This window comes from Eurosta solidaginis, chromosome 1 (genome assembly GCF_040869045.1).
Source record: "Eurosta solidaginis isolate ZX-2024a chromosome 1, ASM4086904v1, whole genome shotgun sequence".
Lineage (NCBI taxonomy): Eukaryota > Metazoa > Arthropoda > Insecta > Diptera > Tephritidae > Eurosta > Eurosta solidaginis.
Window position 1 is genome coordinate 313,054,832 of NC_090319.1, and position 26,206 is coordinate 313,081,037.

The following is a 26,206-nucleotide window of genomic DNA, read 5'->3' on the forward strand; positions in this document are numbered from 1 at the left end:
TAAATTTGTTGTTAAAATTTGACTTTTAAAAATTTTGTTTTAAAAAGTGGGCGTGTTCCTCATCCGATTTTGCAAATTTTTGTTTGTTACACTTATAGTATTAGGAGTAACGCTCTTGCCAAATTTCATCTTGATATCTTCAACGACTGCCAAATTACATTTTGCAAAACTTTTCAATTTCATTCTTTTAAAAGTGGGCGGTGCCACGCGCATTTTACAAAATTTTACTAACTTTCTATTCTCCGTCATAAGGTCAACCCACCTACCAAGTTTCATCGCTCTATCCGTCTTTCGTAATGAACTATCGCACTTTTTCGGTTTTTCGAAATTTTCTATATCGAAAAAGTGGGCCGATTTCGTTCATTTTAAATAGCGATCTGATATGAGTGCCCCAGAACCATACATACCAAATTTCACCAAGATACCTCAAGTTATCGTGTTAACGGACAGACGGACATGGCTAAATGAATTTCTTTTTTCGCCCAGATCATTTTGATATATAGAAGTCTATCTATCTCGATTAGTGTAAGCCGTTACGGGTTACCGTTATGCGAACAAAATTAATATACTCTGTGAGCTCTGCTCAGCTGAGTATAAAAAATTTAAGTTAACCGGTTTTATTGAAAGCAATACTCACAGTAAGTAATAATAATACTAAAAGCAGGAAAATAATTAGGTCGGTCCTAGATAATAGTCATCACACTCCTCGCCAATCTAGGGCATTGCTGAGAAAAATAAATAAAAGTCTGGGCCGCGTCAAATTTCTATTGGTAGTCACATATATGCATTAGTAAGTTCAACTGAAGGCCTCGCGTTTTTAGAAACTTCACGCGCCCAACGCTTTTATTTAATTGTCTGATCAACGCCAGTTGTTTGATGAGGAGTGTGATGACTAGTATCTAGGATCTACCTAATTTTTTTCTACCCTTTAATATTATTATTACGTAATGTAAGTATTGCTTTCAATAAACTCGTTTAACTTAAAGTTTTTATTTTTATACTCAGTTGAGCAGAGCTCACAGAGTATATTAAGTTTGATTGGATAACGGTTGGTTGTACATATATAAAGGAATCGAGATAGATATAGACTTCCATATATCAAAATAATCAGGATCCAGAAAAAATTTGATTGAGCCATGTCCGTCCGTCCGTCCGTCCGTCCGTCCGTCCGTCCGTTAACACGATAACTTGAGTAAATTTTGAGGTATCTTGATGAAATTTGGTATGTAGGTTCCTGAGCACTCATCTCAGATCGCTATTTAAAATGAACGATATCGGACTATAACCACGCCCACTTTTTCGATATCGAAAATTTCGAAAAACCGAAAAAATGCGATAATTCATTGCCAAAGGCGGATAATGCGATGAAGCTTGGTAGATGGGTTGACGTTATGACGCAGAATAGAAAATTAGTAAGATTTTGGACAATGGGCGTGGCACCGCCCACTTTTACAAGAAGGTAATTTAAAAGTTTTGCAAGCTGTGTTTTGGCAGTCGTTGAAGATATCATGATGAAATTTGGCAGGAACGTTACTACTATTACTACATATGTGGTAAATAAAAATTAGCAAAATTGGATGAAGAACAGGCCCACTTTTTAAAAAAAATTTTTTTTAAATTCAAATTTAACAAAAAATTTAATATCTTTACTGTATATAAGTAAATTAAGTCAAAATTTAACTCCAGTAATGATATGATGCAATAAAATACAAAAATAAAAGAAAATTTCAAAATGGGCGTGGTTCCGCCCATTTTCATTTAGTGTGTCTAGAATACTTTTAATGCCATAAGTCGAACAAAAATTTACCAATCCTTTTGAAATTTGGTAGGAGCATAGCCTCTACGACGTTAACTGTTCTCTGTGAAAATGGGTGAAATCGGTGGAAGCCACGCCCAGTTTTTATACACAGTCCACCGTCTGTCCTTCCGCTCGGCCGTTAACACAATAACTTGAGCAAAAACCGATATATATTTACTAAACTTAGCCCACGTACTTATCTGAACTCACTTTATCTTGGTTTAAAAAATGGCCGAAATCCGACCATAACCACGCCCACTTTATCGATATCGAAAATTACGAAAAATTAAAAAAATGCCATAATTCTATACCAAATACGAAAAAAGGGATGAAACATGGTAAGTGGATTGGTTTATTGACGCAAAATATAACTTTGGAAAAAACTTTGTAAAATGGGTGTGACACCTACCATATTAAGTAGAAGAAAATGAAAATGTTCTACAAGGCGAAATCAACAGCCCTTGGAATCTTGGCAGGAATACTGTTAGTGTTATTGAATATATAAATAAATTAGCAGTACCCGACAGATGATTTTCTGGATCACCTGATCAACATTTGGTCGATATCGCGAGAACGCCTTCACATATACATCTAAGGGCCACTCGCTTTTAAACCCCTCATCAATACCTTTAATTTGATATCCATATCGTACAAACACATTCCAGAGTCAACCCTGGTCCACCCTAATGGCGATATCTCGAAAAGGCGTGCACCTATAGACCTAATGCCCACTCCCTCTTAAAATGCTCAGTAACACCTTTCGTTTGATACCCATATCGTAAAAACATTCTAGAGTCACCCCTGGCCCACCCTAATGGCGATATCTCGAAAAGGCGTCCACCTATAGACCTAATGTCCACTCCCTCTTAAAATGCTCAGTAACACCTTTTCTTTGATACCCATATCGTACAAACATTCTAGAGTCACCCCTGGCCCACCCTAATGGCGATATCTCGAAAAGGCGTCCACCTATAGACCTAATGCCCACTCCCTCTTAAAATGCTCAGTAACACCTTTCGTTTGATACCCATATCGTACAAACATTCTAGAGTCACCCCTGGCCCACCCTAATGGCGATATCTCGAAAAGGCGTCCACCTATAGACCTAATGCCCACTCCCTCTTAAAATGCTCAGTAACACCTTTCGTTTGATACCCATATCGTATAAACATTCTAGAGTCACCCTTGGTCAACCTTTATGGCGATATCTCGAAAAGGCGTCCACCTATAGAACTGAGGATTACTCCCTTTTAAAATACTCATTACCACCTTTCATTTGATACCCATATCGTACAAACACATTCTAGAGTCACCCTGGCCCACCCTAATGGCGATATCTCGAAAAGGCGTCCACCTATAGACCTAATGCCCACTTTCTCTTAAAATGCTCAGTAACACCTTTCGTTTGATACCCATATCGTACAAACATTCTAGAGTCACCCCTGGCCCACCCTAATGGCGATATCTCGAAAAGGCGTCCACCTATAGACCTAATGCCCACTTTCTCTTAAAATGCTCAGTAACACCTTTCGTTTGATACCCATATCGTACAAACATTCTAGAGTCACCCCTGGCCCACCCTAATGGCGATATCTCGAAAAGGCGTCCACCTATAGACCTAATGCCCACTCCCTCTTAAAATGCTCAGTAACACCTTTCGTTTGATACCCATATCGTACAAACATTCTAGAGTCACCCTTGGTCAACCTTTATGGCGATATCTCGAAAAGGCGTCCACCTATAGAACTGAGGATTACTCCCTTTTAAAATACTCATTACCACCTTTCATTTGATACCCATATCGTACAAACACATTCTAGAGTCACCCTGGCCCACCCTAATGGCGATATCTCGAAAAGGCGTCCACCTATAGACCTAATGCCCACTTTCTCTTAAAATGCTCAGTAACACCTTTCGTTTGATACCCATATCGTACAAACATTCTAGAGTCACCCCTGGCCCACCCTAATGGCGATATCTCGAAAAGGCGTCCACCTATAGACCTAATGCCCACTTTCTCTTAAAATGCTCAGTAACACCTTTCGTTTGATACCCATATCGTACAAACATTCTAGAGTCACCCCTGGCCCACCCTAATAGCGATATCTCGAAAAGGCGTCCACCTATAGACCTAATGCCCACTCCCTCTTAAAATGCTCAGTAACACCTTTCGTTTGATACCCATATCGTACAAACATTCTAGAGTCACCCCTGGCCCACCCTAATGGCGATATCTCGAAAAGGCGTCCACCTATAGACCTAATGCCCACTTTCTCTTAAAATGCTCAGTAACACCTTTCGTTTGATACCCATATCGTACAAACATTCTAGAGTCACCCCTGGCCCACCCTAATGGCGATATCTCGAAAAGGCGTCCACCTATAGACCTAATGCCCACTCCCTCTTAAAATGCTCAGTAACACCTTTCGTTTGATACCCATATCGTACAAACATTCTAGAGTCACCCCTGGCCCACCCTAATGGCGATATCTCGAAAAGGCGTCCACCTATAGACCTAATGCCCACTTTCTCTTAAAATGCTCAGTAACACCTTTCGTTTGATACCCATATCGTACAAACATTCTAGAGTCACCCTTGGTCAACCTTTATGGCGATATCTCGAAAAGGCGTCCACCTATAGAACTGAGGATTACTCCCTTTTAAAATACTCATTACCACCTTTCATTTGATACCCATATCGTACAAACACATTCTAGAGTCACCCTGGCCCACCCTAATGGCGATATCTCGAAAAGGCGTCCACCTATAGACCTAATGCCCACTTTCTCTTAAAATGCTCAGTAACACCTTTCGTTTGATACCCATATCGTACAAACATTCTAGAGTCACCCCTGGCCCACCCTAATGGCGATATCTCGAAAAGGCGTCCACCTATAGACCTAATGCCCACTTTCTCTTAAAATGCTCAGTAACACCTTTCGTTTGATACCCATATCGTACAAACATTCTAGAGTCACCCCTGGCCCACCCTAATAGCGATATCTCGAAAAGGCGTCCACCTATAGACCTAATGCCCACTCCCTCTTAAAATGCTCAGTAACACCTTTCGTTTGATACCCATATCGTACAAACATTCTAGAGTCACCCCTGGCCCACCCTAATGGCGATATCTCGAAAAGGCGTCCACCTATAGACCTAATGCCCACTTTCTCTTAAAATGCTCAGTAACACCTTTCGTTTGATACCCATATCGTACAAACATTCTAGAGTCACCCCTGGCCCACCCTAATGGCGATATCTCGAAAAGGCGTCCACCTATAGACCTAATGCCCACTCCCTCTTAAAATGCTCAGTAACACCTTTCGTTTGATACCCATATCGTACAAACATTCTAGAGTCACCCCTGGCCCACCCTAATGGCGATATCTCGAAAAGGCGTCCACCTATAGACCTAATGCCCACTTTCTCTTAAAATGCTCAGTAACACCTTTCGTTTGATACCCATATCGTACAAACATTCTAGAGTCACCCCTGGCCCACCCTAATGGCGATATCTCGAAAAGGCGTCCACCTATAGACCTAATGCCCACTCCCTCTTAAAATACTCAGTAACACCTTTCGCTTGATACCCATATCGTAAAAACATTCTAGAGTCACCCCTGGCCCACCCTAATGGCGATATCTCGAAAAGGCGTCCACCTATAGACCTAATGTCCACTCCCTCTTAAAATGCTCAGTAACACCTTTTCTTTGATACCCGTATCGTACAAACATTCTAGAGTCACCCCTGGCCCACCCTAATGGCGATATCTCGAAAAGGCGTCCACCTATAGACCTAATGCCCACTTTCTCTTAAAATGCTCAGTAACACCTTTCGTTTGATACCCATATCGTACAAACATTCTAGAGTCACCCCTGGCCCACCCTAATGGCGATATCTCGAAAAGGCGTCCACCTATAGACCTAATGCCCACTCCCTCTTAAAATGCTCAGTAACACCTTTCGTTTGATACCCATATCGTACAAACATTCTAGAGTCACCCTTGGTCAACCTTTATGGCGATATCTCGAAAAGGCGTCCACCTATAGAACTGAGGATTACTCCCTTTTAAAATACTCATTACCACCTTTCATTTGATACCCATATCGTACAAACACATTCTAGAGTCACCCCTGGCCCACCCTAATGGCGATATCTCGAAAAGGCGTCCACCTATAGACCTAATGCCTACTCCCTCTTAAAATGCTCAGTAACACCTTTCGTTTGATACCCATATCGTAAAAACATTCTAGAGTCACCCCTGGCCCACCCTTATGGCGATATCTCGAAAAGGCGTCCACCTATAGACCTAATGCCCACTCCCTCTTAAAATGCTCAGTAACACCTTTCGTTTGATACCCATATCGTACAAACATTCTAGAGTCACCCCTGGCCCACCCTAATGGCGATATCTCGAAAAGGCGTCCACCTATAGACCTAATGCCCACTCCCTCTTAAAATGCTCAGTAACACCTTTCGTTTGATACCCATATCGTACAAACATTCTAGAGTCACCCTTGGTCAACCTTTATGGCGATATCTCGAAAAGGCGTCCACCTATAGAACTGAGGATTACTCCCTTTTAAAATACTCATTACCACCTTTCATTTGATACCCATATCGTACAAACACATTCTAGAGTCACCCCTGGCCCACCCTAATGGCGATATCTCGAAAAGGCGTCCACCTATAGACCTAATGCCCACTCCCTCTTAAAATGCTCAGTAACACCTTTCGTTTGATACCCATATCGTACAAACATTCTAGAGTCACCCCTGGCCCACCCTAATGGCGATATCTCGAAAAGGCGTCCACCTATAGACCTAATGCCCACTCCCTCTTAAAATGCTCAGTAACACCTTTCGTTTGATACCCATATCGTACAAACATTCTAGAGTCACCCCTGGCCCACCCTAATGGCGATATCTCGAAAAGGCGTCCACCTATAGACCTAATGCCCACTCCCTCTTAAAATGCTCAGTAACACCTTTCGTTTGATACCCATATCGTACAAACATTCTAGAGTCACCCTTGGTCAACCTTTATGGCGATATCTCGAAAAGGCGTCCACCTATAGAACTGAGGATTACTCCCTTTTAAAATACTCATTACCACCTTTCATTTGATACCCATATCGTACAAACACATTCTAGACTCACCCCTGGCCCACCCTAATGGCGATATCTCGAAAAGGCGTCCACCTATAGACCTAATGCCCACTCCCTCTTAAAATGCTCAGTAACACCTTTCGTTTGATACCCATATCGTAAAAACATTCTAGAGTCACCCCTGGCCCACCCTAATGGCGATATCTCGAAAAGGCGTCCACCTATAGACCTAATGCCCACTCCCTCTTAAAATGCTCAGTAACACCTTTCGTTTGATACCCATATCGTAAAAACATTCTAGAGTCACCCCTGGCCCACCCTAATGGCGATATCTCGAAAAGGCGTCCACCTATAGACCTAATGTCCACTCCCTCTTAAAATGCTCAGTAACACCTTTTCTTTGATACCCATATCGTACAAACATTCTAGAGTCACCCCTGGCCCACCCTAATGGCGATATCTCGAAAAGGCGTCCACCTATAGACCTAATGCCCACTCCCTCTTAAAATGCTCAGTAACACCTTTCGTTTGATACCCATATCGTACAAACATTCTAGAGTCACCCCTGGCCCACCCTAATGGCGATATCTCGAAAAGGCGTCCACCTATAGACCTAATGCCCACTCCCTCTTAAAATGCTCAGTAACACCTTTCGTTTGATACCCATATCGTACAAACATTCTAGAGTCACCCTTGGTCAACCTTTATGGCGATATCTCGAAAAGGCGTCCACCTATAGAACTGAGGATTACTCCCTTTTAAAATACTCATTACCACCTTTCATTTGATACCCATATCGTACAAACACATTCTAGAGTCACCCTGGCCCACCCTAATGGCGATATCTCGAAAAGGCGTCCACCTATAGACCTAATGCCCACTTTCTCTTAAAATGCTCAGTAACACCTTTCGTTTGATACCCATATCGTACAAACATTCTAGAGTCACCCCTGGCCCACCCTAATGGCGATATCTCGAAAAGGCGTCCACCTATAGACCTAATGCCCACTTTCTCTTAAAATGCTCAGTAACACCTTTCGTTTGATACCCATATCGTAAAAACATTCTAGAGTCACCCCTGGCCCACCCTAATGGCGATATCTCGAAAAGGCGTCCACCTATAGACCTAATGCCCACTCCCTCTTAAAATGCTCAGTAACACCTTTCGTTTGATACCCATATCGTACAAACATTCTAGAGTCACCCCTGGCCCACCCTAATGGCGATATCTCGAAAAGGCGTCCACCTATAGACCTAATGCCCACTCCCTCTTAAAATGCTCAGTAACACCTTTCGTTTGATACCCATATCGTACAAACATTCTAGAGTCACCCCTGGCCCACCCTAATGGCGATATCTCGAAAAGGCGTCCACCTATAGACCTAATGCCCACTCCCTCTTAAAATGCTCAGTAACACCTTTCGTTTGATACCCATATCGTACAAACATTCTAGAGTCACCCCTGGCCCACCCTAATGGCGATATCTCGAAAAGGCGTCCACCTATAGACCTAATGCCCACTCCCTCTTAAAATGCTCAGTAACACCTTTCGTTTGATACCCATATCGTACAAACATTCTAGAGTCACCCTTGGTCAACCTTTATGGCGATATCTCGAAAAGGCGTCCACCTATAGAACTGAGGATTACTCCCTTTTAAAATACTCATTACCACCTTTCATTTGATACCCATATCGTACAAACACATTCTAGAGTCACCCCTGGCCCACCCTAATGGCGATATCTCGAAAAGGCGTCCACCTATAGACCTAATGCCCACTCCCTCTTAAAATGCCCAGTAACACCTTTCGTTTGATACCCATATCGTAAAAACATTCTAGAGTCACCCCTGGCCCACCCTAATGGCGATATCTCGAAAAGGCGTCCACCTATAGACCTAATGCCCACTCCCTCTTAAAATGCTCAGTAACATCTTTCGTTTGATACCCATATCGTAAAAACATTCTAGAGTCACCCCTGGCCCACCCTAATGGCGATATCTCGAAAAGGCGTCCACCTATAGACCTAATGTCCACTCCCTCTTAAAATGCTCAGTAACACCTTTTCTTTGATACCCATATCGTACAAACATTCTAGAGTCACCCCTGGCCCACCCTAATGGCGATATCTCGAAAAGGCGTCCACCTATAGACCTAATGCCCACTCCCTCTTAAAATGCTCAGTAACACCTTTCGTTTGATACCCATATCGTACAAACATTCTAGAGTCACCCCTGGCCCACCCTAATGGCGATATCTCGAAAAGGCGTCCACCTATAGACCTAATGCCCACTCCCTCTTAAAATGCTCAGTAACACCTTTCGTTTGATACCCATATCGTACAAACATTCTAGAGTCACCCTTGGTCAACCTTTATGGCGATATCTCGAAAAGGCGTCCACCTATAGAACTGAGGATTACTCCCTTTTAAAATACTCATTACCACCTTTCATTTGATACCCATATCGTACAAACACATTCTAGAGTCACCCTGGCCCACCCTAATGGCGATATCTCGAAAAGGCGTCCACCTATAGACCTAATGCCCACTTTCTCTTAAAATGCTCAGTAACACCTTTCGTTTGATACCCATATCGTACAAACATTCTAGAGTCACCCCTGGCCCACCCTAATGGCGATATCTCGAAAAGGCGTCCACCTATAGACCTAATGCCCACTCCCTCTTAAAATGCTCAGTAACACCTTTCGTTTGATACCCATATCGTACAAACATTCTAGAGTCACCCCTGGCCCACCCTAATGGCGATATCTCGAAAAGGCGTCCACCTATAGACCTAATGCCCACTCCCTCTTAAAATGCTCAGTAACACCTTTCGTTTGATACCCATATCGTACAAACATTCTAGAGTCACCCCTGGCCCACCCTAATGGCGATATCTCGAAAAGGCGTCCACCTATAGACCTAATGCCCACTCCCTCTTAAAATGCTCAGTAACACCTTTCGTTTGATACCCATATCGTACAAACATTCTAGAGTCACCCTTGGTCAACCTTTATGGCGATATCTCGAAAAGGCGTCCACCTATAGAACTGAGGATTACTCCCTTTTAAAATACTCATTACCACCTTTCATTTGATACCCATATCGTACAAACACATTCTAGACTCACCCCTGGCCCACCCTAATGGCGATATCTCGAAAAGGCGTCCACCTATAGACCTAATGCCCACTCCCTCTTAAAATGCTCAGTAACACCTTTCGTTTGATACCCATATCGTAAAAACATTCTAGAGTCACCCCTGGCCCACCCTAATGGCGATATCTCGAAAAGGCGTCCACCTATAGACCTAATGCCCACTCCCTCTTAAAATGCTCAGTAACACCTTTCGTTTGATACCCATATCGTAAAAACATTCTAGAGTCACCCCTGGCCCACCCTAATGGCGATATCTCGAAAAGGCGTCCACCTATAGACCTAATGTCCACTCCCTCTTAAAATGCTCAGTAACACCTTTTCTTTGATACCCATATCGTACAAACATTCTAGAGTCACCCCTGGCCCACCCTAATGGCGATATCTCGAAAAGGCGTCCACCTATAGACCTAATGCCCACTCCCTCTTAAAATGCTCAGTAACACCTTTCGTTTGATACCCATATCGTACAAACATTCTAGAGTCACCCCTGGCCCACCCTAATGGCGATATCTCGAAAAGGCGTCCACCTATAGACCTAATGCCCACTCCCTCTTAAAATGCTCAGTAACACCTTTCGTTTGATACCCATATCGTACAAACATTCTAGAGTCACCCTTGGTCAACCTTTATGGCGATATCTCGAAAAGGCGTCCACCTATAGAACTGAGGATTACTCCCTTTTAAAATACTCATTACCACCTTTCATTTGATACCCATATCGTACAAACACATTCTAGAGTCACCCTGGCCCACCCTAATGGCGATATCTCGAAAAGGCGTCCACCTATAGACCTAATGCCCACTTTCTCTTAAAATGCTCAGTAACACCTTTCGTTTGATACCCATATCGTACAAACATTCTAGAGTCACCCCTGGCCCACCCTAATGGCGATATCTCGAAAAGGCGTCCACCTATAGACCTAATGCCCACTTTCTCTTAAAATGCTCAGTAACACCTTTCGTTTGATACCCATATCGTAAAAACATTCTAGAGTCACCCCTGGCCCACCCTAATGGCGATATCTCGAAAAGGCGTCCACCTATAGACCTAATGCCCACTCCCTCTTAAAATGCTCAGTAACACCTTTCGTTTGATACCCATATCGTACAAACATTCTAGAGTCACCCCTGGCCCACCCTAATGGCGATATCTCGAAAAGGCGTCCACCTATAGACCTAATGCCCACTCCCTCTTAAAATGCTCAGTAACACCTTTCGTTTGATACCCATATCGTACAAACATTCTAGAGTCACCCCTGGCCCACCCTAATGGCGATATCTCGAAAAGGCGTCCACCTATAGACCTAATGCCCACTCCCTCTTAAAATGCTCAGTAACACCTTTCGTTTGATACCCATATCGTACAAACATTCTAGAGTCACCCCTGGCCCACCCTAATGGCGATATCTCGAAAAGGCGTCCACCTATAGACCTAATGCCCACTCCCTCTTAAAATGCTCAGTAACACCTTTCGTTTGATACCCATATCGTACAAACATTCTAGAGTCACCCTTGGTCAACCTTTATGGCGATATCTCGAAAAGGCGTCCACCTATAGAACTGAGGATTACTCCCTTTTAAAATACTCATTACCACCTTTCATTTGATACCCATATCGTACAAACACATTCTAGAGTCACCCCTGGCCCACCCTAATGGCGATATCTCGAAAAGGCGTCCACCTATAGACCTAATGCCCACTCCCTCTTAAAATGCCCAGTAACACCTTTCGTTTGATACCCATATCGTAAAAACATTCTAGAGTCACCCCTGGCCCACCCTAATGGCGATATCTCGAAAAGGCGTCCACCTATAGACCTAATGCCCACTCCCTCTTAAAATGCTCAGTAACATCTTTCGTTTGATACCCATATCGTAAAAACATTCTAGAGTCACCCCTGGCCCACCCTAATGGCGATATCTCGAAAAGGCGTCCACCTATAGACCTAATGTCCACTCCCTCTTAAAATGCTCAGTAACACCTTTTCTTTGATACCCATATCGTACAAACATTCTAGAGTCACCCCTGGCCCACCCTAATGGCGATATCTCGAAAAGGCGTCCACCTATAGACCTAATGCCCACTCCCTCTTAAAATGCTCAGTAATACCTTTCGTTTGATACCCATATCGTACAAACATTCTAGAGTCACCCCTGGCCCACCCTAATGGCGATATCTCGAAAAGGCGTCCACCTATAGACCTAATGCCCACTCCCTCTTAAAATGCTCAGTAACACCTTTCGTTTGATACCCATATCGTACAAACATTCTAGAGTCACCCTTGGTCAACCTTTATGGCGATATCTCGAAAAGGCGTCCACCTATAGAACTGAGGATTACTCCCTTTTAAAATACTCATTACCACCTTTCATTTGATACCCATATCGTACAAACACATTCTAGAGTCACCCTGGCCCACCCTAATGGCGATATCTCGAAAAGGCGTCCACCTATAGACCTAATGCCCACTTTCTCTTAAAATGCTCAGTAACACCTTTCGTTTGATACCCATATCGTACAAACATTCTAGAGTCACCCCTGGCCCACCCTAATGGCGATATCTCGAAAAGGCGTCCACCTATAGACCTAATGCCCACTTTCTCTTAAAATGCTCAGTAACACCTTTCGTTTGATACCCATATCGTACAAACATTCTAGAGTCACCCCTGGCCCACCCTAATGGCGATATCTCGAAAAGGCGTCCACCTATAGACCTAATGCCCACTCCCTCTTAAAATGCTCAGTAACACCTTTCGTTTGATACCCATATCGTACAAACATTCTAGAGTCACCCTTGGTCAACCTTTATGGCGATATCTCGAAAAGGCGTCCACCTATAGAACTGAGGATTACTCCCTTTTAAAATACTCATTACCACCTTTCATTTGATACCCATATCGTACAAACACATTCTAGAGTCACCCTGGCCCACCCTAATGGCGATATCTCGAAAAGGCGTCCACCTATAGACCTAATGCCCACTTTCTCTTAAAATGCTCAGTAACACCTTTCGTTTGATACCCATATCGTACAAACATTCTAGAGTCACCCCTGGCCCACCCTAATGGCGATATCTCGAAAAGGCGTCCACCTATAGACCTAGTGCCCACTTTCTCTTAAAATGCTCAGTAACACCTTTCGTTTGATACCCATATCGTACAAACATTCTAGAGTCACCCCTGGCCCACCCTAATGGCGATATCTCGAAAAGGCGTCCACCTATAGACCTAATGCCCACTCCCTCTTAAAATGCTCAGTAACACCTTTCGTTTGATACCCATATCGTACAAACATCCTAGAGTCACCCCTGGCCCACCCTAATGGCGATATCTCGAAAAGGCGTCCACCTATAGACCTAATGCCCACTTTCTCTTAAAATGCTCAGTAACACCTTTCGTTTGATACCCATATCGTACAAACATTCTAGAGTCACCCCTGGCCCACCCTAATGGCGATATCTCGAAAAGGCGTCCACCTATAGACCTAATGCCCACTCCCTCTTAAAATGCTCAGTAACACCTTTCGTTTGATACCCATATCGTACAAACATTCTAGAGTCACCCCTGGCCCACCCTAATGGCGATATCTCGAAAAGGCGTCCACCTATAGACCTAATGCCCACTTTCTCTTAAAATGCTCAGTAACACCTTTCGTTTGATACCCATATCGTACAAACATTCTAGAGTCACCCCTGGCCCACCCTAATGGCGATATCTCGAAAAGGCGTCCACCTATAGACCTAATGCCCACTCCCTCTTAAAATGCTCAGTAACACCTTTCGTTTGATACCCATATCGTAAAAACATTCTAGAGTCACCCCTGGCCCACCCTAATGGCGATATCTCGAAAAGGCGTCCACCTATAGACCTAATGTCCACTCCCTCTTAAAATGCTCAGTAACACCTTTTCTTTGATACCCATATCGTACAAACATTCTAGAGTCACCCCTGGCCCACCCTAATGGCGATATCTCGAAAAGGCGTCCACCTATAGACCTAATGCCCACTTTCTCTTAAAATGCTCAGTAACACCTTTCGTTTGATACCCATATCGTACAAACATTCTAGAGTCACCCCTGGCCCACCCTAATGGCGATATCTCGAAAAGGCGTCCACCTATAGACCTAATGCCCACTCCCTCTTAAAATGCTCAGTAACACCTTTCGTTTGATACCCATATCGTACAAACATTCTAGAGTCACCCTTGGTCAACCTTTATGGCGATATCTCGAAAAGGCGTCCACCTATAGAACTGAGGATTACTCCCTTTTAAAATACTCATTACCACCTTTCATTTGATACCCATATCGTACAAACACATTCTAGAGTCACCCTGGCCCACCCTAATGGCGATATCTCGAAAAGGCGTCCACCTATAGACCTAATGCCCACTTTCTCTTATAATGCTCAGTAACACCTTTCGTTTGATACCCATATCGTACAAACATTCTAGAGTTACCCCTGGCCCACCCTAATGGCGATATCTCGAAAAGGCGTCCACCTATAGACCTAATGCCCACTTTCTCTTAAAATGCTCAGTAACACCTTTCGTTTGATACCCATATCGTACAAACATTCTAGAGTCACCCCTGGCCAACCCTAATGGCGAGATCTCGAAAAGGCGTCCACCTATAGACCTAGTGCCCACTCCCTCTTAAAATGCTCAGTAACACCTTTCGTTTGATACCCATATCGTAAAAACATTCTAGAGTCACCCTTGGTCCACCTTTATGACGATATCTCGAAAAGGCGTCCACCTATAGACCTAGTGCCCACTCCCTTTTAAAATACTCATTACCACCTTTCATTTGATACCCATATCGTACAAACACATTCCAGAGTCACCCCTGGCCCACTCTAATGGCGATATCTCGAAAAGGCGTCCACCTATGGACCTAATGCCCACTCCCTCTTAAAATGCTCAGTAACACCTTTCGTTTGATACCCATATCGTACAAACACATTCTAGAGTCACCCCTGGCCCACCCTAATGGCGACATTTCGAAAAGGCGTCCACCTATAGACCTAATGCCCACGCCCTCTTAAAACGCTCAGTAACACCTTTCATTTGATTCCCATATCGTACAACTAGAGACACCCCTGGTCCACCTTTATGGCGCTATCCCGAAACGGCGTCCACCTATGGAACTAAGGATCACTCCTTTTCCAAATACTCATTAACAGCTTTCATTTGATACCCATGTCGTACAAACACATTCCAGAGTCACCCCTGGCCCACTCTAATGGCGATATCTCGAAAAGGCGTCCACCTATGGACCTAATGCCCACTCCCTCTTAAAATGCTCAGTAACACCTTTCGTTTGATACCCATATCGTACAAACACATTCTAGAGTCACCCCTGGCCCACCCTAATGGCGACATTTCGAAAAGGCGTCCACCTATAGACCTAATGCCCACGCCCTCTTAAAACGCTCAGTAACACCTTTCATTTGATTCCCATATCGTACAACTAGAGACACCCCTGGTCCACCTTTATGGCGCTATCCCGAAACGGCGTCCACCTATGGAACTAAGGATCACTCCTTTTCAAAATACTCATTAACAGCTTTCATTTGATACCCATGTCGTACAAACACATTCTAGAGTCAGCCCTGGTCCACCTTTATGGCGATATCCCTAAATGGCGTCCATCCATAGAACTATGGCCTACTCTCTCTTAAAATACTCTTTAATACCTTCCATTTGATACACATGTCATACAACCACATTCCAGGGTTACCCTAGGTTCATTTTCCTACATGGTGATTTTCCTTATTTTGTCTCCATAGCTCTCAACTGAGTATGTAATGTTCGGTTACACCCGAACTTAGCCTTCCTTACTTGTTTTTCATTTATTTTATTATATCTATATATTGTTAAGTAATAATAACTGGCAAGGGATAAAACGACTCTACTAAAGTCATTTACATATGCCTTAGACACAGTCGAAAATTACTCCGTTAATTTTTCAATCTTATTAAATGAATAGAAAATGTTTTATTTTCACTTACTTTAGTCGTTTTATTTTTAATTATTTTTCAGAATTTCCAGAGAAGCGTCCGCAACTCTTTACCGAACATGCACGCTATGAGGCCGGCGATATTTTGCGCGCTAATTGTAGTACACCGCCTTCGCGACCGCGAGCTGACCTCCATTTTACAATCAATAATATACCCGTAAGTGAAATATATTGTCAAAGTAAATAAAAAGTGAAATATTGAAAGCGATTTACACCTCGAATGCTTAACTGCTGTTTAGCATAAATATTTCTCATTAGCAATAGAAATGTAAATACAAACCTACATTAAAATCACTTAAAGCGCACACATACAAACGAGTCAATACCAAAAGCTACGAAACCTCAGTATTATTTACTAAACACAAACAAAATAATAACTTTTCGCAAAATGATTAACGATTTCAAGATTTGTACATAATTATCTTGACCTTAAACGGCTAATAAATGCAAGCGTTTAGCGGAATTACATATTCGTTGTAACTAAACAAATAGGCATGCGATACAATATTTAAATAGTCATTAATTGTTAATTAATGAATGGAATGATTTATCGCCAAAAATATACAAAGAAATTTTAGTTCATGAACTTTTAAGGGTTGATACACACGTACACAAATACACACACATATTTGTACAAATAAAACACGTCTGAATAATATTGAGCAAACGTCACTGATGAGGATTGTGCTTTTACTTATTTATCGTACGAAATATGCTTCGTTTTTTATGGGCTGACTTAATTGAGTTTAAAAATCCAGGTAAAACTTAAGCCAGGATATATGTATGTGATTTCAAAATGTGAATGCTAAAAAATAACACTATACCTGAATTTGTTATAAAACATTATAAGCTAATCTTTTAACCATCACCAGACTTGGGCCTCCAGTGGCCCAATGAAACCAGGCTAACCCTGTTCATGTCTCCACACCCCGTGTGACCACCGTTAGACATAACCTAACGCAGGGGGAGGCGATTTAGTCGCCACTACTACGTATGCGCATTTTTCTGCGCTCCCTTTCAGCATGCATAAATTGCGCCATAACTTTAAACGCCATCTTACTCACAGCACTCTATTTGTCTGCACATTCTGAGAACTAAATCCCTAAAGGCAGGCTCCTCTCCAAACACTCTGAGTACAGAGAGTATATAGCCGTGAAAGTGAGAGCAAGGAAACATTACATGTTCTGCGCTTTCCAATTCGAAGGGACAGTGTGGACAGAGAGGATCCTCCTATACACCACGCTTATGTAGATATTACTTGAAGCCCCCGTACCCGCTCAATATCTGTGTGAGGTAGTAATTTAGTTCGCCGTATTTTCGTTCATACCATTCCGCTATATTCCAAACTAGCATGAAGGTCCAGCGCCCTTTTCGCGATTCCTCCCTCCGTTCTTGCACCTAACTTTTGTTCGTGAGATTGCGCTTTTTTTAGCATCTTCAGATGGTCGGCTGATTCCAATGGCATACATATTTGCCATTTTACCTGAGAGTAGATCTATTGGGATTTTCCTGGATAAAACATGGATCGCGTCGTCGGGCACTGTCCGGTAAACACATACTATTCATATAGCGGAAATACGATAGGCTTCTAGTATATCTTTTGGTGGACCATTTTAGATCCGTGCTATACTGGTGCAGCATTTAATATTATCGAGCTGGTTACGTTGGATAATAGCTGACGGGTAACTTGGCCTGGGCCGCCGATGTTGGGCATTATTCGCGTTAGGGCTCCACAAACTCAAGAAACTTTCTCCCCCACCACCCTGAAGTGCTCCTTAAAAGTTAGTTTTGTATCAATGTTTATTCCTAGATATTTCCGGGAAGGTCGATTTATAGCACACCGTCAAACATCGCATTCCAAAGAGTTGGACCTAGAACAGTTCCCTGAGGGACACCGCCCATGATGCTGTGCGTTCTTGGTCGCTCATCCTATCGCTTAAATAGCTACCAATTATTCTGAGCAGGTAACCAGGTGAGCCAAAGTTTCGTAGTGCTGTCATTATCTGCATCCAGTTCTCGGTCTTAAAAGCATTTATAATATCCGAAGTTATCAGTGCACAGTGCTTCCTTTTATTTTGGCCTCCGGTTATGGCTCCGCCAGCTATATTGACAACAGTTTGTATTGCACCTATTGTGTATCTCGATTTTCGAAATCCAAACTGACAATTTCACAAGCCACCTGGGCTTTCCTGGGTCTGCTGCAGGCTCTCACTAATAATAAGTTCGAGAATCTTTCCTATTGAATCCAACATAGAAAGTGGCCTGTACGAAGATGGCTAGTTGGGCATCTTACCAGATTTCAGCAAAAGAACCAGTCTTTAAAGTTTCCATGAGCGAGGGAAGATACCTTCTTAGAAACAGGCGTTGAAGAGATCCATAAATACCGATGTTATAGACTTTATCGCTGACTTAAGGGCTATATTTGGCACTCCATGCGGTCCTGGATACTCACTGTCCCAACTCTTCATATTGCATCTAGTTCCTCCTGCTTTGTTATTTCCGGGATTTCCATACCTTCGAGGTCCTCACTTTGTTAGGTCCAGTAATCTTGTGTCGGGAAAAGAGTTTCTACGATTCCTCTCAATAGCATCGGGCATGTAGGCTGCACTGATTTCCGCACTTTATTTTTCACCATCACCGTTCTGTATGCCAATCCCCAAGGATCAAGGACGGCACTATCCATCAGCGCCTTGAAGCACGCTCTATTGCTCTTTTTATACTCAGCGTGCTTTGTACACAGAGTATATTAACTTTGATTGGACAACGGTTGGTTGTACAGGTATAAAGGAATCGAGATAGATATGGACTTCCATATATCAAATTCATCAATGTCGAAAAAAAATTTGATTGAGCCATGTCCGTCCGTCCGTCCGTCCGTCTGTCCGTTAACGCGATAACTTGAGTAAATTTTGAGGCATCTTAATGAAATTTGGTATTTATGTTCCTGGAAGCTCATCTCAGATCGCTATTTAAAACGAACGAGTTCGGACTATAACTGCGCCCACTTTTTCGATATCGAAAATTTCAAAATACCGAAAAAGTGCCATAATTCATTAACAAAGACGGATAAAGCGATGAAACTTGCTAGGTGGGTTCACCTTATGACACAAAATAGAAAATTAGTAAAATTTTGGACAATGGGCGTGCCACCGCCCACTTTTAAAATACGGTAATACCCCAGCGGGTTAGGGGATCAGAATATACCCGCGGTAGGTATGCCTGTCGTAAGAGGCGACTAAAATGCCAGATTCAAGGGGCTGGATAGCGCAACCCTTCAGGTTGCCAGCGCAATATATAGCTTCTCCAAACCCAATTGTCAACCTCACCTATCCGCGGCGAATCCTGTTTCACTAACAGAAGAGGCTCTGGCGACCCCAAGCTCCTCATAGAACTTGGGGTGGAGAGGGAGGGAATGGCCTGAAGGTTTAATGTGGCCACATAAATCGTTCCCGAGATGGTCGGGCCAGCACCTTAATGGTGCTGTGGTACCGGAGCGTACCGGATCTGTATCCGGCAAAGGACCATCACATCGATAACACTCCCCAAAGCCTTCGGGGAGCAACTTTATCGCTACAACAACAACAACAACAACAACAAAATACGGTAATTTAAAAGTTAATTTCAAAAGAAAATTTCAAAATGGGCGTGGCTCCGCCTCTGTTCGTTTAATTTGTCTACGATACTTTTAATGCCATAAGTCGAACAAAAATTTACCCTATCCTTCTTAGGGCATAGATTCTATGACGATAACTATTTTCTGTGAAAATGGGCGAAATCGGTTGAAGCCGCGGCCAGTTTGTATACACAGTCGACGGTCTGTCCTTCCGTTCAGCCGTTAACACGATAACTTGAGCAAAAATCGATATATCTTTACTAAACTCAGTTCAGGTACTTATCTGAACTCACTTCGTATTGGTATAAAAATGGCCGAAATCCGACTACGACCACGCCCACTTTTTCGATATTGAAAATTACCAAAAAAGAATAAAATGCCATAATTCTATACCAAATACGAAAAAAGGGATGAAACATGGTATTTGGATTGGTTTACTGACGCAAAATATAACTTTAGAAAAAAACTTTGTAAAATGCGTGTGACACCTACCATATTAAGTAGAATGAAAAGAAAAAGTTTTGCAGGGCGAAATAAAAAACCCTTGGCATCTTGGCAGGAATACTGTTCGTAGTATTCCATACATAAATAAATTAGCGGTACCCGACAGATGATGTTATGGGTCACCCCTGGTACACATTTTGTCGTTATCTCGAAAACGCCTTCACATATACAACTAAGGGCCACTCCCTTTTAAAACCCTCAATAAAACCTTTAATTTGTTAATGAAAACTGTTGGTGAGTGCTTTAATAGGGGATAATTTTGTTGTTCTTTTAGCAATGTTTCGCCCCACCTAATAGCTGCGACCGATCACAAATTGTCATCAAGATCCTCTAACGGAAGTCGAAGGAAACTTGCTGTTTCAACAGGGGTGGACCATAATGAAAGATGTGTTAGAGGCGTAGGTTCCACATTACAATTAAAGAGATGGTTGGTGTCGTGTGGGGGCACATTGCAAGCGGGACATATATTTCGTATATCGGGGTTGATTCTGGATATATAAAAGTTTAACCTGTTACAGTATCCAGAACGAAGTTGAGCCAGAGTGACTCGTGTTTCCCTTGGGAGCACGCATTCATCTTCCGCAAGTTTTGGGTACTGTTCCCTGGGTACTGGATTCACCGGGCAATTCCCGGCATAAAGGTCCGACGCCTGTTTGTGGAGTTCACCAAGGACCTGCTTGTGTTTTTTTGCTTCATACGGTTGAGTTCTAAGGTGCCGCATTTCCTCAAAATGCTTACGGAGATTACTCCTCAAGTCCCTAGGCGGTGTTGGCTCATCAATCAGATGTGTGTTGGGATGCCCAGGTTTCTGGGTATTCAACAGGAACTGTTTGGTTAGCATCTCATTTCTCTCCCTAATGGGGAGTATTCTCGCCCCATTATGTAGATGGTGTTCTGGGGACATAAGAAGACAGCCGGTGGCGGTTCTGAGCGCAGTATTTTGGCTGGCCTGTAGCTTCTTCCAGTGGGTAGTTTTTAGGCTTGGCGACCATATAGGGGACGCGTAGCACGCAAACGGCTGGCCAGTTGCTTGTTACTGCCAGCAAGGGATTTGAGGATTTTATTACGGCTCTGGATTTTCGGAACAATTCCGGTGCTCACCAAAATGTAGATCCTGATCAAACATCACTCCCAAGATTTTGGGGTGTAGGACAGTCGGTAGCGTAGTGCCATCGACGTGGATGTTCAAAATGGTCGACATTTCGGAGGTCCAAGTTGTAAATAAGGTCACGGATGATTTAGTCGGTGATAATGCCAGGTTTCGTGAGGCGAAAAAACTGGAGAGATCAGGGAGGTAGCCGTTTATTCTGTTACAAAGCTCATCGGTCTGCGGGCCAGGGCCTGTGGCCATTATTGTGCAGTCATCGGTGTAAGAAACGAGAGTAACTCCTTCCGGTGGCGAAGGTAGTTTTGATATGTAAAAATTAAAAAAAATTGGGGATAGGACACCAACCTGTGGCACACCTTGTTTAATCCTTCTTGGCTTTGATGTTTGATTTCTGAATTGCACCGATGCCTCTCGACCACCCAGATAATTTGCTGTCCTCCTTTAAGTCTTGCAGTTACGTGCCATGGTTGACCGTATTTAGCGCTACGAGTACTGTTTTATGGTGGCGCTTCTAATTTAAATCACAATTTATATGGGTGCTAATGGCATTTAGCGCGGTGGTGGTGCTATAGAGTTTTCTAAAGCCATGCTGATGACAGGCTAGCTGCAAATTTGCTTTGAAGTAGGGGAGCAAAATGGCTTCAAGCGTCTTGGCTACTGGCGATAGGAGAGATATCGGCCGATACGACTCTCCTATGTTAGCTTGTTTCCTGGCTTTATTAACGGTACCACCATGGCCATTTTCCATTTTTCGCGTATGACAAAGGTGGAAAGAGACAGGTTGAAGACATGTGCTAAATATTTGAAACCCTCTTTCCCTAGGCTTTTAATCATCGGCATGCCTATGCCGTCTGGGCCCACTGCTTTGGTTAGTTTAGCATGACCGATGGCATCCTCAACCTCTTTGGCGGTGATGGAAATTGGTGACGCGCTGAAATTATGTTTACGTGCGTGTCTGTTGGCCCTCCATATATTTTTGTCGACCGTAGAATGCATTATGTATTGTCGGCAGAAAGCGCTCGCGCATTTTTTCGAATCCGACAGCACTTTGTCACCAAAGGCGATGGAAACTTTGTCACTGTGCCTAGACGGATTCGATAGGGACTTTACAGTGGACCAAAGTTTACCTACACCGGCAGAGAGGTTACAACCGCTTAGGTGCTCCTCCCATTTCGCCCGCTTGTGTTCATCCACAAGCAATCTGATGCGTTGGTTAATATCCCTTATTTGGGGGTCGCTGGGATCGAGCTGTCTTATAAGGTCAAGTTCTCTCGCTAAACTTGCGGCCCCTGCTGGGAAGTGGGGCCGAATTTCAGGAATTCTACCGGCGGGAATGAAACCAGCCGAGGCGGATTCAATGACCTAGCGAAAAGCACGCTCCCCTTGGCGGGCATCAGTTGGGATAGGGAGGGCAGCAATGCGGTTGTCTGTATAGGATTTGTATTCATCCCACTTTCCCTTTTTAAAGTTAATGAAAGTGCGTTTTTTGCGACGATGAAGTCGGCGGGATGCTCGAACGAATTAAGTATATGCAGGTGGTCGGATGCCAATGTTACCATCGGCTGCCAGTTGACGCAGTTCGCGAGTTCTGCGCTCACGATTTAAATATCCGGCGAACTGCGACAGCTTCTTACCATACGTGTGGGGGCGTCTCCATTTATAGTGCAGAACGTCGTTTCTTCTATTTGATCCGCGAAAATCTCACCCCTACTGTCCACCCGCAAGTTTGAATGCCATAGATCGTGATGGGCATTGAAATCGCATAAGATAATACTATTGTTTCCAGTGAGTACGCCGCTGATATCAGTGCGGTATCCACTGAGTCAACAGGTGACAGGAGGGATGTAGATGTTGATGATTTCTAGATTTGCATCGCCCAACCGGACAGATAATCCTTGACGTTCTAAGACACTGTCCCTGCGGTCGATGTCGGGATCAGATATATGATATTTCACAGTGCGGTGTATGATAAACGCGAGGCCGCCTCCATTTCCGCTCTCGTGATCTTTTCTGTGGCCATTATACCCAGAACAGGTCTGCAATGAAGATCTTGCTGTGAGTTTAGTCTCTTGAATCGCAGCAATGCAGATGTTGTACCGCTTCCCAGTTAATCCATTGCAGTTTAACTGCAGAATTCTGAAGTACATAGGGGAATACGTCGTCACTCTGGGAGTAAGTGACGGGTGACTACGCCTGGGTTGTGGAAGGCCAGAACGCGATTGCTGTTGAGGCCCTGGGACTAGACGTCCTTGGGTAGGCATTGGGGTACCCTGTGTATTTGGGTATGCGGCCTGGCAGCATGGCCGTCGCGGAGACCAGAACATCTAGGAAAGTGGCACCGTCCATGGCAAGAGCTGCATTGGGCAGATGTCGCAAACGTATATATTCTGTGCTTAGGCGCAGACAACGGGACGTCCTAGGACGTGAACAGCATGCCACAAAAGATTTATAGAAATTACGTGAACGTCTGGTTTTGGTGTCTAGCCAGAACAACCTGTCCGATGCAACCATCCCTTACACGAGACACACTTACAAAAGTATGACCGTCCTAAAGAGATTATTTCCGGCAGATACAGCAAAACCATTTCTCAGGACCGGGGTCAGGAGAAGGACCCGGATTGGGTTCGATACCTTTCTGGAGCAAGAGAATGTGGAGCAGTCCCGCTGCAAGGAGCAGCTGGGAGGATAACAATTTGTGGGAGGGACGCAACAAATTAAATGGGGTTACACTGAAATGGTAGTCCTTGCTCCGGTACATGGAACCAACGGCCTTGGGAAGCAAGAGGATAATTTTCATTCCCCTTGGTGAATAGGGTCTCGAGATATAGGCCAAAACGTGGACCCGGATACCCCTAGAATGTGTGGGTAATATGGATACGAAGATGAGATAATCACAAGGATGATAACACATAAAGCAAATCTGGTGATGAGTAACAACAAGAGAGATAATTGAATAAGGGTTCAGCAATCCTCGGTGGACTTCTGCTGCACATACATTACTCATTTATGATGAAGTGTTGCTTGCAATCACGTCAATTGCGACAGCAATACTCCAAAAAATAACATTTTGTTCGGGGTTTCAGACCAAAGATGGTGCTATGGCAGCATGAGGCAGTGCTGTGACCAGTGCTGACGTACGGCCTCATAGTGTATCGGGAAGCTCTTAGTAAGAACAGCAATCTCACAAGCTTACAGAAAGGTCAGCCTACTGCGTGTGTTGAATGCACCGGAGCCTTCAGCACTTACTCCACGGTGGCTTTAGACCTCATTTCAAACTTGCGTCTGATAAACATGCAGATATTATGTACGTAAGCATAAAGCAGATTGAAATTCATGGAATCTAAGTGCCGGATATTAATAAAAGTAGGAATGATTGTAAAAGGGGCATGGTTGAAGGTAATAGAAGCATACTTAAATACACCGATGCGTTCAAAATGCACTAAAGTCTGGGAGCTGGGATGTATTCATATTACGTAGAGATTTTTACGTCATTTAAACTGCCATCATACTTTGATGTGCTTCTAGCAGAAGTCATCGAGATTTGACAGGCCTGCAAAACACTCAATTGTAGGTTTATATTTGGCAAAGTATCTACCTTTTTTCACGGCCAAGTAGTAATAAATGCGCTAGCAGCACCATACACTAGCTGAAAACTAGTAGAGGTATGCAAGCACCTTAAAGCTGCGTTAACTGACCTTAAGGAGATATCCATTATCTGGCTTCCGGGATAGAGAAGAGTCAAAGGAAATTGAGAGGGTGATGAGATTGCAGGTAGAAGCTCCGCCTCAAAATAGGCATACCCCTGGGGTAAACCATGTGGGAAAATCGGAATTTTTAAGTGCACAAATGTCAGAAAAAGCGAAAGAGTACCACAGGCTAAGTTATTTTAAGAGCAACATGGCCTGACTAATATGAAAGGAAGTCAACGAGTGTACTGGGTACATCTAGGGCCGACACTCATACACTTATAGCGATCTCAAGCGGTCGAAAGGCTTTAAGCAAACATGCGCTAAATGCGGCATTCCGCACAATGATACAAAAACTAAGGAACTCAATGGAAAAATACCGAAATATGATTTTGCATGTATTAACAAAAAACAAACCTTTCTTAATACAAAAGTAACCCTCGAGCAAAAAGATATTGATTTACAAAAATTTAATAACTAAACACAATTTTCTTGATGCATATTTAATTAAATAATTTTGATGTGAGCTTTTATATAATGGCGAGAGACAATTATGTAAGAATATTTTTGCATGTATGCCCACGTGTGTGAAAAAAGATACTTTCGCCTTCGAAAAATTTCTCTTATTCAAAAGGACATAAAAACTTACTCGCATATGGCACATAAGGGGAATTAACGGGAGTTTACTGCAAAACATTTAGAGGCTAATAACGTTCAGCAATTAATTTATAGAAAATCTCATACTTATTATCCACTACATTTTCATGTCCAAGTGTTAACCTAATTAGTTATTTAAAAAGTTTTCAAGTGTTTTCAGTATGGAGTATTTCATACTTAATAAGACTTGCCAAAATAAGTTGGAAAAATTGCAAAAAAAAAAAAAAAAAAAAAAAAATTAAATAACTTAATTAATATAAAATTTAATAAAATTAAAAAGACAAAAAAATAAAGTAAAAAATATGAAAAAAATAACATAAAATAAAATCAAATAAAATAAAACAAAATTAAAAGAAATAAGGAAAGCTAAGTTCGGGTGTAACCGAATATTACTTAATCAGTTGAGGCCTTGGAGACAAATGTTGGAATTGAATGTTGACATAATTTACTTATATGGGGAAATCCGCCAAACTTTGGTTTTTTTGGAGAAAAAAAAATTTTTTTTTTGAAACATGGTATCACGCAAATATCTTTTTGTTAGGAACATTGAGGGGT

General features: G+C 43.0%; 1 protein-coding gene across 4 annotated transcripts in view; it reads left to right on the top strand.

The window, feature by feature from the left end:
- The window catches only part of beat-IIb (beaten path IIb), a 456,801-nt gene that overhangs the window by 307,944 nt on the left and 122,651 nt on the right, over positions 1-26,206 (top strand). For all 4 annotated transcript variants that reach the window (XM_067772209.1, XM_067772183.1, XM_067772202.1 and 1 more), the window contains exon 5: positions 16,107-16,240. In XM_067772209.1, coding sequence (XP_067628310.1) covers positions 16,107-16,240 — 134 coding nt within the window. The remainder of the gene's footprint in view (positions 1-16,106; positions 16,241-26,206) is intronic.